This window comes from Papaver somniferum, chromosome 3 (assembly GCF_003573695.1).
Source record: "Papaver somniferum cultivar HN1 chromosome 3, ASM357369v1, whole genome shotgun sequence".
NCBI classification, from domain to species: Eukaryota; Viridiplantae; Streptophyta; class Magnoliopsida; order Ranunculales; family Papaveraceae; genus Papaver; species Papaver somniferum.
In genome coordinates this window covers 28,921,132-28,940,533 of record NC_039360.1, presented here as the reverse complement: position 1 = coordinate 28,940,533, position 19,402 = coordinate 28,921,132, and the positions used below count along the sequence as shown (strand labels likewise).

The window sequence follows — 19,402 nt, the reverse complement described above, 5'->3', positions numbered from 1 at the left end:
TGAGAGTATTCTAGAGTTTTAAGTTACAACCTATATAAAGGTTAGTTTTATATCGTAAAATATGCAGAATTCTTATCAATGTAGTTTTGAGTTTTGCACTTGTTTCAATCTCTCTCTCACTCCTCTCTGTACCATGATGGAATTCTCACATGGTATCAGTGCTGGGTCAGAGTGTTGAGTTGAGGGAGAGTTACAAGAAAATTTGTTTTAAAAATACAATGATTTGATTTATTTAGTAAAAAAATTGTGATGAAGAAAAATGTTATGTTATGATGATGATGAAATGCAGATTATTGATTTGCATAATATTTTTGGTTGGATGAAATAACGCTGAAGTTGATCTATTAACAATGATGATACAAATGAAGATGGAAAACGATCAAAGATGTTGTTGATAATGATGAATGAAAATGAATTTTATTATGGGAGGGTGTTGGAATTATAATTCAAATAATAGATTTAGGACAATTCTGTTTGATCTTTGAATATTCTGAAATTTGAATAATTGTTTATTAAGTGTCCCAGTCTTTAAGAAAATGCTAATTACACACATTTAAATGTGTGACTTAATTCCTACAAGTTAGGAGTTTGTTAGTAGTGGGATAATGAGAGTATTCTATATTTTTAAGTTACAACCTAATAAAGGTTAATTTTCTATTCTCATTAGTTTTCTATTAACAATGATCGATTCAAAGGATGAACCAGTGGATCGTGGATCTCGAGGTAGGCGGAGTTGAGCATGTAAATTATCCGGTCTTAGTATGTTCACCGTCTAAAGACTCTAAACACGCCACAATCGTAACAAACATGTATGAGAACGGGCCAAATGGCCAAGAATTTTGAATAAGAAGATCCTACAAAAACCGCAAGTCTTTCTTTATTTAGTTTAATATACTGAGATATCAACGGAAAGAAATTTGACAATATCACAGATTTTTGTGAAAATATATATCAAAATATAGCAACCTTCCATATTTACTGTGTTTTTTTTTGTTGTTTAAACTCCACTCAAACATATTTTTCTGCATCCCACGATTTCAAGTTATCTCTCTGATCTCTAACTAAATAAGTTTTGTGAAAATGATGACTCAAGTTCAGCACCTTAAGCATCAACATGCTTCTAGTGTTTCGTGCTCTCCTTATGATGATTTATTATTTCACGAGATATAAACCAAAGTTCCCGTGAAATTAGTAGTTCGTTTCAAGAGCGTTTCCAAAGATTGGCTGGAAAAAATCCTAAACAAGAAGTTTATAGCTTTGCACGGATCAAAATCCGAACCACGTAGTATTTGCACCACTGTAAAACACAAGAATCAGGTACTTTTGTTCACTGCTGATTTATATAGTGAAACAGTCTCGTTTGTTCAAAATCTGATGTTTAAAAGAGACACACCTCCAGAGATTGTAGAAGTAGATGATTTTAAATATATTAATATTAAGTTCATCCCTATCAATGGTTTAACATGTTTATACAATTTTGATGGATATATTTTCATATATAATCTTTCTACTCGAGAGAAGACACCATGGGTTGTACCCCCATTCATCACAGTAGCTGTAAACTTCGGAAGAACGATTCATATACTACCTCATTAATTATAGGTTTGGTTTTGATCCAATTAAGAAATAGTATAAGGTCCTACGCATAGGAGAGGTAACTACTCGGGAGCCTGATGAAGCTGCTGAGATGGATGATGATAAGGAGGAGGAGAAGGAGGAGGAGGAGGAGGATTTTGAAGATTATGATATCGAACAATATACTGTATGCAATGTCTTCACAGTGTCCAGTGGAGGACAATATTCATGGAAAGAAAGGGGTGCACATGACATATTGTCGTGTATGCTTGAAAAAGATGGGGTATATGCAAATGGTTGCATATTCTGGATAGAACCAATATGGTCCTCCATAGCGTAATTTACTGTTGGAAACGAGGAAACTACTGATCTCCTTTTTCTGAAAGAGTTTTAAACTAAAGAGTAAGTGGATGATAATTATGATCTGATTCAAGTTGATCGACACATCGACGTGATAAAGAGGATAAGCATGAACACAATTAAACTCTGGAAAGTGGTTGTTGATGACATGAACAACTGAAACTCGGAGGATGCTAATAATCTTTGGGTTAAAGAAACTATCTCGTTGGATTTTAGTCCCTTCTCAAAAATATTAAGGAAAGAGAGGTTTAAGTTTTTATCCATTCCATGGACTAACTTGATAATCATCATGGCCAAAGATATACGACCACGACAAAGAAAAGTTTTACTCAAATGTTATGATTGAAAAATGAAGACTTTTAATGAGATTGATATTTATTGAATCTTTCCACTGTTAAGATCCGTTGACCATACTTACGCTATTGGTGCTTACTTGGAGATCCTTTCACATGTTTATAAGGAGTCATACAACAGAGAAATAAATTTTAACCAGGAATGTTTTTTTTATCTTGTTTTAGTCTTTTACTTGGTTTTATTTTGGCTCAAATATTAGTTGTTATTTTATATTATGCAACAATAAATTTAATTTCCCATAAATGTATTCTTCCAATATTTATGCTCATGGAAAAAAAATAATGTTATAGTTTCAATCAGACTTTGAGTCTTTGTCTATCTTCTTTAATTGCGCAGGCTCCTTTTCTTGGTTCAAGTAACTATATAGAATTGTGTTCAGAGAATATTTACATGCAGTTGGCCGAGTTGTTTTGCTACAGTACTGCCTATACAATAAAGTTAGTGCAGATGCATAATTTATGGGAGCAGAATAACCAGCTGTTGACTATGAGAGCTTAAGTAATTGAGATTTATAGAGCTCTATGTTGTTTTATTAATTTAAGCAAATCCTTAATAGCAGAATAACTGAGTTATCAAGTCAGTATTCTGCAGTGCTGGATAAGGAAGATAGTGGTATAGGTTAACAGACTGGCACAGGCTGCCAGTCACGCGTTTGTTCTGTTGCCGCTATATCACACATTTAGTTTCTACGTGTATATGTCGGTCACTAGCTGTTAGAGAGTTCTTTAAATACAGTCATTATTGCAATTGTATTCTGTAATAAAACTCATTGTAATTGATTGATCTCTTCTTTTTAATAATCACCATCAACATTATGATGTTATGGTATCAGACAATTTAGGGTTATCTTTAATCCTTTTTCGATCCAATTATTCTTCACAACAACAAAAATAATTCTATTGTTGTTTCATCTCTTCATGAAGAGATTTTCTGAGTGTTTGTTTGGTGATCTTGTATTATCTTTGTCTCAGTTCTTGCGTATTACTTTGAGTTTTTTTGTTTCTCAAATCAGATTGAGCTACTTTTTGGATATGATATCAAAAAAACTTCCTTCAACGTTCTTACGGTGAGATTTTTTCTCTCTACAACTTTTGTTACGTTTCTTGGCTCTTTTCTTTTTTGAATCTCAGATTTCTTTATGATTCGAGAATTTGGTTCTACATCTTCAATGGAGAATCCTATTACTTCTGCTTTTTCCAAAGTACCGCTCAACCCAATCACTAATTTTGTTCATCTTAAACTCAAAGAAGACAATTATCTCACCTGAAGGAATTTGATGAATCATGTGATTCAAAGATACAAACTAAAGAAGTTTCTTGATGGTTCTTATCCCTTTCATGTTCAATATACTTCTTCAAGAAATGAAGCTAATGGAATTGAAAATCAAAATTACATCGACTGGCTAGAGGAGGATTCCACCATCATTATGTGGATCCATTCGACTATATCTGATTCAGTAATTGTGTATTTCTCTAGATATACATCATATTATAAATTTGTGAAGAGCATTGAAGGTCTCTTTGCTAAGGTATCATCTACACACTCTATTCAGCTCCGAACCAAGCTTCTTTCCATCACTCAAGGTGATAAATCCATTCATATGCTTATAAATGAGATCAAACTTTTATCTGATCAATTAGATGTGGCTGGTGAAATTGTGTCTGATAGAGAATTAGTTGTTATAACTCTCAAGGATTTAAATTCAGATTACATACCACTTGCTACATCCATGAGGCACAAAAATACACCAATTACACGTATTGAATTGCATAATAATCTCCTCAGTGAAGAATCTTTGGTGACTGAGAGACTCAAAACCACTAAACATGAAATGGATTCTAAGGCTTTTTTAACTAACAATAACTTTAGAGGTTCTTATAGTAGAGGTTTTTATAGAGGTATGAATTCTAGTAGTGGTGGAAGATATTCAAATGGTGTAAAATATCCAAATCCTGCTATTTTTGCAAGACCTTCTTATGGAAGAGGTAATTCTACCAATGAAGTTATCCCTTGTCAGATATGTCTATCTGACGCTCATCTTGCTCCTAAATGCACTCAAAGATTGAACTTCTCCTACAAAGGAATACCACCACCAACAAACCTCAATGCAATGTTTGCTGCAGCAGCTATATTTGACAAAGATGAATGGATTGTAGACAGTGGAGCTAACATTCATATCACTTAAGATGTTTTTTTGCTGCAAGAAGCTACTTCCTATGATGGTACTGAACTTATCAACACATCAAATGGAGAACGTATGCCTATAACCCATACAGGATACTCTAGTAGAACTGTTAATGATCATTTTATCTTAAATGATATTCTTCTTGTTCCAAAAGCTTCTCATAATCTTTTATCATCTCATAAATTTACTTCAGACAATAATTGTTCTCTAACTCTTGATTCTCATGGTTTCTTTGTGAAGGATCAGACCTTTGGGAAGATTCTTTTCCAAAGTCCACATAAAAATGGATAATATCCTATCAACTTTCATTCATCTCATAATGATATTCCTCCACCATCAATGATCATGTTTTTCTTCACAAGAGATTTGGCCATCCTTCATTTTAAACTCTTCAGAAAATTTGTAAAACTTTTAATCTAGTTAATGTTTCTAATAAGCCTTTTTTTTTGTAATGAATGCAAGTTATGTAGATCTCAAAAATTACAATTTAAACTATCCACTACATTAGCTCAACAACCTCTAGAGTTGTTACACATGGACCTCTGGGGTCCTTGTCATGTTGCAAGTGTATCTGGCAGTTTGTACTATGCAAACATTATTGATGAATACATAAAATATTGCTGGATTCTTTCTTTGACCACTAAAGATGATCTCAAGCATGCTTTTGTATCTTTTGTCACTAGAATAGAGAAGTTACTTTCACATTCAGTTATCACCATTAGAACTAAGAATGGTGGTGAATTCTTAAACACTTGTCTAGCTCAATATTGATCCTCAAGAGGGATTACTCATGAGATTAGCTGTCCTAATACACCTGAGCAAAATGGTGTGGCAGAAGTCAAACATTAACATCTTCTAGATCTAGAACTTTTTACTCCAATCTGGTTTGCCAAATAAGTATTGCGTTGAGGCCATTCAGACTGCCAATTACTTAATTAACATGCTTCCTACCAGATCCCTAAACTTCAATACACCATTTGAGACTTTATTTCACAAACATCCAGACTATCATTTTTTGAAAGCTTTTGGTTGTGCGTGTTTTCCATGGTTAAAACCATACACCACAAACAAGCTTGAACCAAGAAGAAAACTATGTATTTTTATATGATATAGCTTACACCATAAAGGGTATAGGTGCTTAGACCCCATTTCAGGGAAAATCTACATCTCCAGACATGTTTCCTTTAATGAAAGTTCTTTTCCATATTCTTATTTTGCTTCCTCTGTCTCTCCTTCTGATGGATTAACTTTCACCTTCACCTTCAGTTCAAACTTCACCTGCAGTATCTTTACCTTCTTCTACTTCCATTCATATTACTAAAAAGGATCATTGCGTGACTACTAGAGGTAAAAATGGGATCTTTACACCAAAATCTCACTTTGATACTAAGCATCCATTACCAGCTGCTTTAGTTGTCATGTTACCAAGAGTACAGGTGTTACTAACAAGATGAAGGATTAAAGACTCTCATCTTTATCAGAATACAATGCACTTATGGAAGCAGATACATGTCTCTTGTTTAACCTGATTCTTCTCAACATTTCATTGGTTGCAAGTGGGTCTTTAGACTAAAACATAATCCAGATGGTACTATTGATAAATATAAAGCCATGATGGTTGCTAAGGGATACCATCAACAACAAGGTTTGGACTTTGATGATACTTTTAGTCCAGTGGAAAAACCAGTTGCCATTAGAATTATTCTCTCTATGGCTGTTCAATATAACTAGAAAATGCACTAACTTGATGTAAGTACTGCATTTCTCCATGGTGATTTGCAAGAGGAAGTCTACATGACTCAGCCTCCTGGCTTTGTAAATCCTTCTAAACCAGATCATGTTTGTTTACTTCACAAAGACATTTATGGTCTTAAGCAGGCACCAAGGGATTGGTATGACAAGCTAAGTACAGCTTTAAAGGATCTGTATTTTGTGAATTCTGTAGATGACCCTTCTTTATTTGTTCATAAACAAGGGACTCAATTGTCAGTGTCTCTTGTGTATGTTGATGATATTTTGGTCACTGGTTCCAACTCTAGTTTTGTTCAGCATGTCATTTCAAAATTACAGGCATTATTTCCTTTAAAGGACTTGGGAGATATGCATTATTTTCTTGCATTGGAGGTTCACAGGTCTGCAGATTCTTTGTATCTCACTCAAACCAAGTATGCAGTTGATCTTCTTCACAAACATCACATGGAAGGTGCTAAGCCATGTCAGACACCTGTTTCTCTTACCACCAAACTTAGTATTACTTCTAGAGAACTTCTTGATAACCCTACTGAGTACAGAAGTTTGGTAGGTGCAGTGCAATACAACACTTGGACCAGACCTGATATCTCCTTTGCAGTGAATCATGTTTGTCAGTACATGCAACATCCTAGAACTGAACATCTACTGGCTGCCAAAAGAATTTATAGATATCTCAAGGAACATTGAAGTGTGGTATTCATTTCACTGAAGGTGATTCTTTTCTTCTTGGATTTTCGGATGTCGATTGGGTTGATAATATAGATGATAGAAGATCCACAGGAGGGTATTGTGTTTTCTTGGAGTCCAACATGTTTCCTGGTCTTCTAAGAAGCAAACAATAGTGGCAAGTTCTAGTACAGAAGCTGTATACAGAACCTTAGCACACAATGCAGCAGAAATGGTATGGATTTGTTACATTTTAAATGATTTACACTTTCCTATATATGGGATTCCTAAACTGGTTTTTGACAACATCAGCTCAATACCTTTAGCTTCAAATCCAGTTCTGCATTCCAAGATAAAGCATGTCCATCTTGACTATCATTTTATTCGAGAACTTGTTCAGTCAAAATCTCTTGATGTCTTCTATGTGCATACTCTAGAGCAGCTAGTTGATATTTTTACAAAAGGATTACATGATCCTCGATTTCTTGCACTCAGATCCAAGCTCAAGATTATTGCATTGCCCGTGAGCTTGAGGGGGATAATAGCAGAATAACTGAGTTATCAAGTCAGTATTCTGCAGTGCAGGATAAGGAAGATAGTGGTGTAGGTTAACATGCTGGCACAAGGTGTCACTCACGTGTTTGTTCTGTTTCTGTTATATCACACACTTAGTTCCTACTTGTATATATGTCGGTCATTAGTTGTTAGAGAGTTCTTTAAATACAGTCATTATTGCAACTGTATTCTGTAATGAAACTCATTGTAATTGATTGATCTCTTCTCTGTAATAATCACCATCAACACTACGTTGTTAACCCCTAACTGAAAATGTTTCTTTAAGTTGCATGCTTTTCCTTTCTCTCTCCTTTGCTTGTGCTGGCACCTCAAAAGGCAATTCAGAAATGGTAGGATATGGCTTCTTGTGCAGGAATTTCACGGGGAATTTTGTTTATGCGGAGAGCTATTGAATGGGCAAATTTGCCACCTATTTTGGAACAAATAAGAATTTTGAATCAGATGCAACTTAGGAAACCGCCAGTAGTCTGTTTCTTTATTTTGTTTCGCGTCAAAATAAAGCCTTCTATTTCTGAGAGAACAGCTTTAAAAACATATAAATACCAAACTCCTACATAAATCCGTAAATCTTTCTCACTTATAAATTCCTCCTACACCAAGAAGTCTGATCTCTCGTAATCATCCTTTACACCAATGGTATGTTTTCGTTTTTGGTTTTTGTCTAAGATCAATTCCCTTCGCATTTTCCTTAAACTCTTATTCTGTTTTGTTTGCGATTAGGCACTTCCAGGCCAAAGAACTGTTGATCCTCCCAGTTTCATGTTGGAGAAAATGAGTTTTAATTAAAAAGATTTTATGGTCTTGGTATGGTTTGATCTAATGACCTAAGGGTCTAAGGATACTCACTCATTTTTGGGTGAATGAAGTGGAACCTTTAGTCCCACATTGTGGAAAACTAAAGAGGAGCTCCACTATATAATCATACACTTATGTATGAATTGTAAAACGTGGGTGGAGCGGGTGGGCAAAAATACATATTTTGACCCATGCGATATACGCGTATACCATGCACCAAGTCCCTTTCCTATTCGGATTTACTTTTTGGAGAATTTTTTCTTTAGGAATTTAATTCCAAAATTATTTTTTAAGAGTTTTATTTGTGGGAAATTCCTTTTACGAGTTTTACTTGTTTTTGAAGAAAACAAAAAAAAAACCTAACTTGATTTGCAAGTATCTCTTCCTATAAATATGACTCGAAATTCTGTTTTTAAAAAACACACAAGCAGCGACTATCTCTAGGTCTACTTTTCTTCTTCTTCTTATATTTTGTGCGGCGTTTTGCTTCCATCCCTGTTGCTGAGTTCAAGAGTGGGTAACTTGCGTTGTGCTAACTCAAGTTATATCGGGCAGTCTTATCCTGGACACATCTTCGCACGTTGGGGTTTAGCATTACTTCAGAGTATACCCGCGAACTAATGTGTTAAGGACAGCTTGTTGAACCTGTGATTCTGCCCTCATCAATTTGTTCATGGTAGAGTTGTTTGATACTGTTATTTATATTATTGTTTGATACATCTGACGTTTCTTCAATTGTTGCAAGATTCCAACAATCTTAACACATTACTATTCCTTGTAACAATGGGAAAGAACGATGTTGAAAGACCACAGAAGTTTAACGGAAAGGATTTCAAGAGATGGCAATCCAAGATGCTATTTTATCTAAGCCATCATGAACTGGATTATGTACTTGTTCCACATGCTGAATTGATGAATGCTGAAGGTTTAACTGAGGAGGCGATCGAGTATAACAAGAGGTGTAATTTTCTGGCGAAAAATCATATCATGAATGGTTTGGAAGATGCGATGTATGATTTTTACAATGCTAAAGAAAATTTCAGTGCTTATGATTTGTGGACTGCGTTAGAAGCAAAGTATCAAGCGGAGACTGCAGGGAGCAAGAAATTTCTGGTGGCGAAGTTTATGGACTTCAAGATGACGAATGATAAACCTGTTGTTGATCAATTTCTCGAATTTCAACAGATCATTAATGAGATTCTTGCTGAAGGTATGGTCATTGATGAGACGTTTCAAGTATCTGCGGTAATTGAGAAGTTACCATCTTCTTGGTCTGAATACAAGAAAAAGCTAAGACATGAAACTGGCGAGATCAACATGGTTGAATTAGGAAAGAAAATTCAAGTGGAAGAGATGCTGTGCACCAAGGATAAGAACGTGTCTTCTGCAAGGGACATGAGTAACAAAGCTCATATGACTGAACACAGATCTTCCAAAGCTGGAAAAGGTGAGAGTAACAATCGTAACTCTAAGCGTGGTCCTCCCAAGAAAGGTATGTTTCGAAAACCAGAGTCTAGCATTACTAAAATTAAGGGTGCTTGTTATGCGTGTGGAGTTACTGGACATATGGCAGTTCACTGTAGACATCGTAAGGACAAAAAGGATAGTGCTAACTTGGTTGAAAAGAACAAGGACGAGTTTTCTGCAGTAGTGTCTGAAGTTAATTTGGTGACCAATGTGATGGACTGGTGGGTAGACTCTGGAGCTACCAAGCATGTTTGTGGGAACAGAGACCTGTTCACCTCCTACCAGAGGGTAGGGGAAGGCGAGAAACTCTATATGGGTAACTCATCTGCATCAGAGGTTGCAGGAAAAGGAAAGGTCGGTCTGAAGCTCACATCTGGCAAGACTCTCACATTGAATGAAGTTCTTCATGTTCCAGACATCTGCAAAAATCTTGTTTCTTGTTCTGTTTTAGATGATAAGGGTTTTAAAGTTTCAATTGAGTCTGGAAAACTTATAGTAACTAAGGGCAATGATTATGTGGGTAAGGGTTATAAGACTGGAGGTCTTTACAAACTTAATGTAACCTGTCCTGAAGTGAAATTGAATGATTCTTCTGCTTACATGTGTGTGTCATCGAATGTTTGGCATGGTAGACTTGGTCATGTAAATTACAAATCAATGCATAAACTGGCTAGCGTAGGCTGCATACCCAAATTCACTTTGGATAAAAGTTATAAGTGTGAGATTTGCGTAGAATCTAAGCATGCTAAGAAATCATTCAGGAAGAATGTCCAGAGAAACACTAAACCCTTAGAATTGATTCATTCAGACGTAGTTGACATGAAGTCAGTTCAAACTAGAGGTGGTAAGAAATGGTTTGTCACTTTTATAGATGATTGTACGAGGTACTGTCAGGTTTATTTGCTTAGAGGGAAGGACAATGCCTTAGAAGCCTTTAAGATATATAAACGTGAAGTTGAAAACCAATTGAATGCTACCATTAAAACTTTTAGGTCTGACCGTGGTGGTGAGTATCTAATTCCTATTGGAGATTTCTGTGAAGAACATGGGATAATACATGAAACTACAGCCCCTTATTCACCTCAATCCAATGGTGTAGCTGAACGAAAGAACCGTACCCTTAAGGATATGATGAATGCCATGTTGATTAGTTCAGGATTACCTTCGAATTTGTGGGGGGAGGCTATCCTCTCAGCCAATTACATCCTGAACAGAGTACCCTTTAAAGGATCAGATAAAAGTCCATATGAGTTATGGAAAAGTAAACAACCATCTTATGATTACTTCAAAGTGTGGGGGTGCTTGGCAAAGGTGGCCATCCCTCCTCCTAAGACAAATAAGATAGGACCCAAAACCGTTGATTGTGTTTTTATAGGGTATCCTGAGCATTCTAGTGCTCATAGGTTTATGGTTGTGAGTTCTGAAATTTCTGACATAGGGTTGAATACTATCATGGAGTCTAGGGATGCTGAGTTCTTTGAGAATGTTTTTCCTATGAAACGTGATTCTCGAAAGAGATGTTTAGATGATCCCCTAGAATTTACATCATCCAGTCAGTCATTACCTTTAGAGGAAGATGAACCAGAAATAGAACCTAGAAGAGGTAAAAGGGTTAAAACTATGAAAACCTATCCTGGTTGCATTACATACCTAGCCGAGTCTGATCCTCAGACTTACAAAGAAGCCATGACTTGTCCTGAAGCTCCGTGGTGGAAAGAAGCTTCAATTAGTGAAATGGATTCCATTCGAGAAAACGGTACTTTTGAACTTGTAGATTTACCTCCAGGGTCTAAGGCCATAGGTTGTAAATGGATTTTCAAGAGAAAACGTAATATAAATGGAACTATTGAAAAATACAAGGCTAGGTTGGTAGCGAAAGGCTATAAACAGATAGAAGGTATAGACTTCTTTGATACATATTCACCAGTAAGTAGAATTAGCTCCATTAGGATGTTAATTGCTATAGCTTCTGTCCATAACCTACAGATACATCAAATGGATGTAAAGACAGCGTTTTTGAATGGTGAATTAGATGAAGAAATTTATATGGAACAACCCGAAGGATAGTTAAAGGTTGTGAGAAGAAGGTTTGTAAACTGAAGAAATCTTTGTATGGATTGAAACAAGCACCTAAACAGTGGCATGAGAAATTTGATCATGTGATGATTTCTAGTGGTTTTAGAATTAATGAATCTGATAAGTGTGTTTATACTAAACTTGTCAAGGATGCCTGTGTGATTGTATGCTTGTATGTTGATGATATGCTTATACTAGGTACAAACATGGATGTTATTAATACCACTAAGAAAATGTTGAATGAGAACTTTGACATGAAAGACTTAGGCCCCGCTGATGTCATATTAGGGATGAAGATTAGAAAAACTTCTAATGGCTATAGTCTGAGTCAGTCTCATTATGTTGAATCCATACTTAAGAAATATAATCAGTTTGACTGTAAACCTGTTTGCACTCCATATGATTCTTCTTGCAAACTCATGAAGAATAAGGGTGTAGGTGTTAACCAACTTGAATACTCAAGAGTCATAGGAAGTCTGATGTATTTGATGAATTGTACGAGACCAGACATTGCTTATGCTGTGAGTAGGTTAAGCAGGTATACTTGTAATCCAGGGCAGAAACATTGGGATGCACTTAATAGAGTGCTAAAGTACTTGAAGTACACAATGACCTTTTGTTTGAATTACGAAGGGTATCCGGCCGTCCTTGAGGGATTTTGCGATGCGAACTGGATAGCAGACTCAGAGGAGTCTAAGTCTACGAGTGGATATGTATTCACTCTAGCAGGTGCGTCTCTGTATCTTGGAAGAGTTCCAAACAGACATGTATAGCTCGCTCAACTATGGAGTCGGAGTTTATTGCGTTAGATAAAGCAGGAGAGGAGGCCGAATGGCTAAGAAACTTTTTAGAAGATATTCCTCTCTGGCATAGGCCTGTGCCAGCTATATCTATACATTGTGACAGCAAATCTGCAATAGGTAGAGCTAAAAATAGCTTCTACAATGGAAAGTCTATACATATGCGTAGAAGACATGATTCTTTGAAATTACTAATCTCAACAGGCGTTATTTCCATAGATTGGACAAGGTCCAAGGAGAATATCGCGGACCCTTTGACGAAAGGCTTGTCCAAGGAGATAGTTAGTAAAGCATCGAAGGGGATGGGGCTTAGGCTCAAATAATTAAACTTGCCATGAAGGATACTCAACCTTGCTGACTGGAGATTCCAAGATCAAGGTTTCGAATGAGACAACTAATTTGTGGTAGTTAAAGGTAAACACTATCAGATAATTTTATTATCTGTCCCTTCCCTATGGTGTTGATGTGATAGTGTGACTGCATGTGGAGGATGACTTTTAATTAAGTCTTAATGAGTTCTATAGTTTCAATTTAAGATTGAAGTGGGGTGTAGCAGTAAGCACTCTTGATGGAACTCACCTATCTGAATGAGGAAGTGGGTCGCTTCCTATGAGAATGGAGCCAATTCTTTAGAGCATTCTGAGAAACAGGATATGTCCAGGGCCAAAATGGACAAAACGGCACGAACTTAGCAACACTTGGAGGATATCATGCGTGGATATTATTTGAACTACACCAAACGCTAGCAGTTCAAGACATCGCGTTCACTGTTTAGCTAGTAGTTCCGGTAACTTCTCACTAAGCAAGGTTCAAGACCTCATGGACACCTTTGCCTAAATGGTATTTTCCTTACTCTGATTTTTTCGTTTTCCGATATTTCATTCATGTGGGGGATTGTTGGAGAAAATGAGTTTTAATTAAAAAGATTTTATGGTCTTGGTATGGTTTGATCTAATGACCTAAGGGTCTAAGGATACTCACTCATTTTTGGGTGAATGAAGTGGAACCTTTAGTCCCACATTGTGGAAAACTAAAGAGGAGCTCCACTATATAATCATACACTTATGTATGAATTGTAAAACGTGGGTGGAGCGGGTGGGCAAAAATACATATTTTGACCCATGCGATATACGCGTATACCATGCACCAAGTCCCTTTCCTATTCGGATTTACTTTTTGGAGAATTTTTTCTTTAGGAATTTAATTCCAAAATTATTTTTTAAGAGTTTTATTTGTGGGAAATTCCTTTTACGAGTTTTACTTGTTTTTGAAGAAAACAAAAAAAAACCTAACTTGATTTGCAAGTATCTCTTCCTATAAATATGACTCGAAATTCTGTTTTTAAAAAACACACAAGCAGCGACTATCTCTAGGTCTACTTTTCTTCTTCTTCTTATATTTTGTGCGGCGTTTTGCTTCCATCCCTGTTGCTGAGTTCAAGAGTGGGTAACTTGCGTTGTGCTAACTCAAGTTATATCGGGCAGTCTTATCCTGGACACATCTTCGCACGTTGGGGTTTAGCATTACTTCAGAGTATACCCGCGAACTAATGTGTTAAGGACAGCTTGTTGAACCTGTGATTCTGCCCTCATCAATTTGTTCATGGTAGAGTTGTTTGATACTGTTCTTTATATTATTGTTTGATACATCTGACGTTTCTTCAATTGTTGCAAGATTCCAACATTTCAAGCTTTTGATTGTTGGTGATGGTGGAACCGGAAAGACTACTTTTGTCAGACGACATCTTACTGGAGAATTCGAGAAGAATTACGAACGTAAGTGGCCAGTTTTGTCTGATCTAATAGTAGTAATTGATCTTTGGTTGATTGTATATTTTATTGACGAGATTTTCTTGATATTCGTTTGCAGCTACAATTGGTGTAGAAGTTCATCCATTGGATTTTACTACTAACAATGGAGTAATTAGGTTCTACTGTTGCGATATTGCTGGTCAAGACAAGTCCGGTGGCCTTAGAGATGGATACTTGTAAGAATTTTCTCTCCTCTTCCTATTCTCTTTTATGTTTTTATCTTTAGCTTGAATTTCTCGGTTTCATGCAGTTTCCATGCGAATTGTGCAATAATCATGTTCGACGTTACTGCCCGTTCAACATTCAAGAATGTCCGAGCATGGTACAGAGATCTCCGCAGGTTTTGTGTCATCTGTTTTTGGTCAGTTGGAGTCTCTGATTTATAAGATTCAATGCATTAAAATTGATACGTGGTTGCAACTGCAGGGTCTGTGGGGATATCCCAATTGTCCTTTGTGGAAACAAGGTTGATGTCAAGAAGAGACAAGTGAAAGCAAAACATGTTACATTCCACAGGAAGAAAAATCTTCAATACTACGAGACATCTACAAAGAGAAACTACAACTTTGAGAGACCTTTCCAGTACCTTGCCAGAAAGCTTACCGGTGATGATAACCTCCACTTTGCCGAGCCACCGGCTCATGACCTTCCTGAAGTATCCATAGTACTTTGTAACTAGGTTGGTTGTCAATTGCGTAGTCTAGTTTTTGTTCTTATATCTAAGTATTGAGATTTCACAAAAATAATCTCAAGAGTTTGAACAAGAAAATTAGAAACCAACGGTTAATACACATCTTACTAGTAGTAGTGCACAACTTTCTGGATTACTCCAACCAGTTAATCAGAGGTTTGATTTCTTCTACGACCCGGAAAATAGGTAACTGCAGCTCGTCTTCTTTAACAAGTTCAAAGATGCACACATCGTTAGCTTCGATGTAATTGGCGTAGGAAAGGTCGCGCCACCCAGTACTAAGTTGTGCAAATAAACCATCTTCACTCGCGGCCATCACTACATGCCATGCTCGTCCATAAGGATCCTTCACAAACACAGTTACAGCTTCACCATTTGGAGGAAGAATCACCTTGCAGAATGAGATGGGCAATGACTGCAATTGCATTGACAAATAAATAGATGTGAGGCTGAAAACAGGATAGAGAGATGCTATGAATTGACAAAAATTATGTTGAAAATGAGAAAACTGACCACACAAAAATCAGTGTAAACATGGGAGGCTCGCATGAGCATTAGGGATGACAGATTTTTGGATTCAAACCCCAATGCTGCATCCAACGCGATGAATGAGTCTTCATCTGTGATGTCGCGTCTTTGTGATACAAAAGGTCTTGTATGTGGTTCAGCTGTACCTTCATCCTCCACTGCATTTTCCTTCCCTTCATCCTCCACTGCCTTTTCCTTCCCCTTACTTGTCGTTGCTGCAAAAGGAGTACTACTGGATGCTCGACTCGGAACAAATGAGTCATCATCTGTGATGTCGCGTCTTTGTCCTGTATGTGGTTCAAGCTAGACCTTCATCCTCCACTGCCTTCTCCTTCCCCTTGCTTGTTGCTGCAGCAGGAGTACTACTAGATGCTTGACTCGGAACGGCATGAAATGCAGCTTGGCTTTCACATCCATTTGAGCAATCAAAGATTATAACTTGACACTTATTTTCCTCAACGTATTCGAAAACACAGAAATCTTCATACTTCATGTGGTTGTCAACAACAAATTCTGACCATCCTTGTCCAAAGAAATAGTCATTCTCCACCTGAACTAACTGCACTTTCCAAACATTCCGACTTGGACCGATTAAAGAAATTTCTGTAGGGATTGGGCATTTTACATTTCGCACAAAATCTACCGGGAATTTCTGCAACAAAGATCAAGAAAGTTTACAGAAATCTCAATACAACAAGATCACAAGCAATAAGAGTAAATTAACAACTTGGGGCAGTCCTAAACTATGAACATTACACTGATATAGACATACAAACTGAAAGGGGGTACTAGGGTAAAGAGATGTACCAGTCGATTAGAGCTCTGAGGGTTAAGAACAAGCTTGAAGAACTCATAGTTCCCAGTTATGATTGAAGATGAACTCACACTAGTCTTTCCCTACCGAATCCAACTCATCTGTTGAACAAAATATCAAAGAAGAAAGTCTCCGACCCTTTTTCTTTCAAAACAGATGAGAAAAGAAGTGTTAATTTGTTGCAGTTCTTCAACTCTCTGTCTTCTCTACCTCTGACATACTCTTGCTCCGAGCGAATTGCAAGATCACAAGTAGACTAGAACAAGTACGGGAATTGAGGGGTTCATTTAAAATGTTAAAATTATGATCATACCAACCTATGTTGTAAAAGGCGTACTAAGCGCACGCCTAGCGCCTAGAAGAAAAGGCGCCTAAGGCGCCATATGTTTTTTTCTAAACCTTAAGCATCCTGTTTTCAACATCAACAACACAAACCTTATACTCCCACGGATATTTTTTGTTATAGCATTTTGCATAGAACCTGCTAGGTTCATTCTTAGTATATACAAGAACACGCCCAGTTTTTACCTCATATTTTTTTACTGCAATACGCACCTCTGCTACACCTCCAAAAAAAAAACTTTATCAACATCACCAAGTAATTTATACCAGCCTTCAGTCCTAAGAACCTTGTTAATAGGCACAAAACTATCTTCAAGGAAATTCACCATAGCTTCTTCTGGTTCAGGTTCTATTACACGTCTATTTGATGAAGCTCTACTACGACTGTTGGAAGAATTGGTGCCAACTTCAACAAGTAAATCAAAGCTCTTCTGAACTTTGCAATGGCAACGAGATAAAAAAAACACTGAAGCAGAACATCGGAATCAACTCGCACAAACTTGCTTCCATCATTAAAAGAAAATCTGACATGATGAGGTAGTAAACGAGTCCACTTATGGAAAACGACTGTCTTCAAAGTCTCAAGAGTTGTGTTGACATCAACAGGATGTGCTAAGAATTCACTAAAGTAGTGAATTACAGCTAGTGTACTAGCAGCAGGCATTTCAACCTGCAAAAACACAAAAGAGAAAAAATCAAACATATCTATCCTGTATATTGCTTCACAAGAATTCTTACTCAAAAGGTACTCAAAATTAAAAGATCTAATCAACAATAGCAAAGGCAATCTACATTAACCATAATCAGATCAGAAATCAACAAGATACCAAAATCAATAAAATATCTTTACATAACAGAAAACAGATCAAAAATAGGAGTGGAAAAAGAAATCAAATGAAAAATCGAATAGAACAGAAGAAAAACCTAAAAAATTGGTGTATCAACATCTGAACATGAAATCGAATCAAAAATATCTACATTGATCGTAACAATTTCAGAAACTAAAAAATCAAAAAAAAAAAAAAATCAAATACAATCTTAAAAGATCTAAAAACCGATTCGAAAACCTAAATTAAGCTTCGGAAACCTAAAAGAGCTTACAGAAACTAAAACCTAGAATCGAATCAATATTAAACAAAAATAAAAATCAAGATTGTAATGTAGCTCGAACGAACCCGAAGCTTGAATTTCAGAGTAAAATAAAATCTCTCAATCAGCTCCTTCTCAATCTCTGAGCTACCAATCTCTCGAAACTGAATCTCAGAAACTGAAAGTGAGGCTAAAGCTTGAAGTATCTTCGCTGAGTAAATTCAATCTCCCAAATCATCTCCTTCTTCAACTCTCAATAATTCAATCTCTCAGCTCTCGCTCATATTCTATCTCCTTCTCCTTCTCAATCGCCTAGCTATAAATGTCTCTCTCTAAACTGAATTTCTCAAAACTGAAACAAAAGTTGTGAACAACTGAGGTTTTGTTTGGTGAGGTTAAATTGGGAAATAAAAAAAAACGTAATTTCGAAAACTCTGGTTGACAGAATAATTTTCATGGCAGTTTTGGGTGCGTGTGTGATATTTCACGCGTGTGGGTTTCACAATAGGGAAAAGTGTAAGAATGGGTGTGGCTGTAGTTTTCATTTTTTACAATGGGTTCTTCTTCTACATATGATTCCTTCAACGAGTAAGCTACTGAAATTTTATTACAATAAAAGTTTAATTATCTTTGGATCCCCGTGAAGTTCTTGACACCTCTTATTCTTCTTTGTTTTCAGTTTGATTTCCTCCTTTGTTGTTTTTGTTCATCATTCATTAACTTTTGTTTGTTTGATTGATTGATTGATTATCAGTTCGAATCGGAGGAATCCAGTACTAAGAGATCGATTGTTCACAGGAGTTTTAGCAGGAGTTCTTTCCCATGGAGCTTACTTGGTGTATCCTTTTATCTTCTCTTGTACTATGTTACATTTTTATCTTGTTGGTTTTAAAACTAAGATTCTTTTGCTTAATTATTCATATTGTTGTTGTTTAGTCACTGAAATTTGTGTGTGATAATGTTAAAGGTCATAGTTTTGAACTGTTAAACCGTAATGTATTCATGTCCTGTATAGTAGACAAACACCATATTTGAATTGGTTATGTGTATTCTGATAATTTTGATTTGCGGGTTTGCCTTTTGAATTAGACTTCCCCCGGGTTTGCATTTTGAATTGTGCTACCTTGGACTTAACCTTTTAACGAGCACTAGTTGAACAACAGTTATCTTACTACCTTAAGATGTCCTTCCCTCGTTTGCATGGAGTATCAGTAGCGTGGTTCTACTCCGTGTACCAGTAGCACTAGTGGAGATAATCCTAGATGTAGAGAGGGATTTCGAGGAAAATGTTTGATAAAAATTAAGATTGCCTGTGTTTCAATAAAAGATGCCTGAATTTATACTTTAAGAAGATGAACTTGTGAGGAGTTTACACATTCTTTTTGAATGACTTGCTTTGATCACCTTGGTTTGCTCCATTCTGGGGTAAGTGTTAAGTCAATGTAGAAGCTAGAGTGATGCGGTTTAGAGAGCCAAGTTTGGATGTGCTAGACGTTCAGTCATCAAACTACTGACTGATGA

The 19,402-nt window shown here is 36.4% G+C and overlaps 1 protein-coding gene across 1 annotated transcript; it reads right to left on the bottom strand.

The window, feature by feature from the left end:
• Positions 1-15,934: 15,934 nt before the first annotated feature.
• Positions 15,935-17,593, bottom strand: LOC113359216 (B3 domain-containing protein REM20-like). Its single transcript, XM_026602888.1, has 3 exons — positions 17,585-17,593; positions 17,433-17,462; positions 15,935-16,288 (listed from the first exon to the last, which is right to left on the bottom strand). The coding sequence occupies exons 1-3, from the start codon at positions 17,591-17,593 to the stop codon at positions 15,935-15,937; spliced, it is 393 nt and encodes a 130-aa protein (XP_026458673.1).
• Between the last annotated feature and the right edge of the window lie 1,809 nt (positions 17,594-19,402).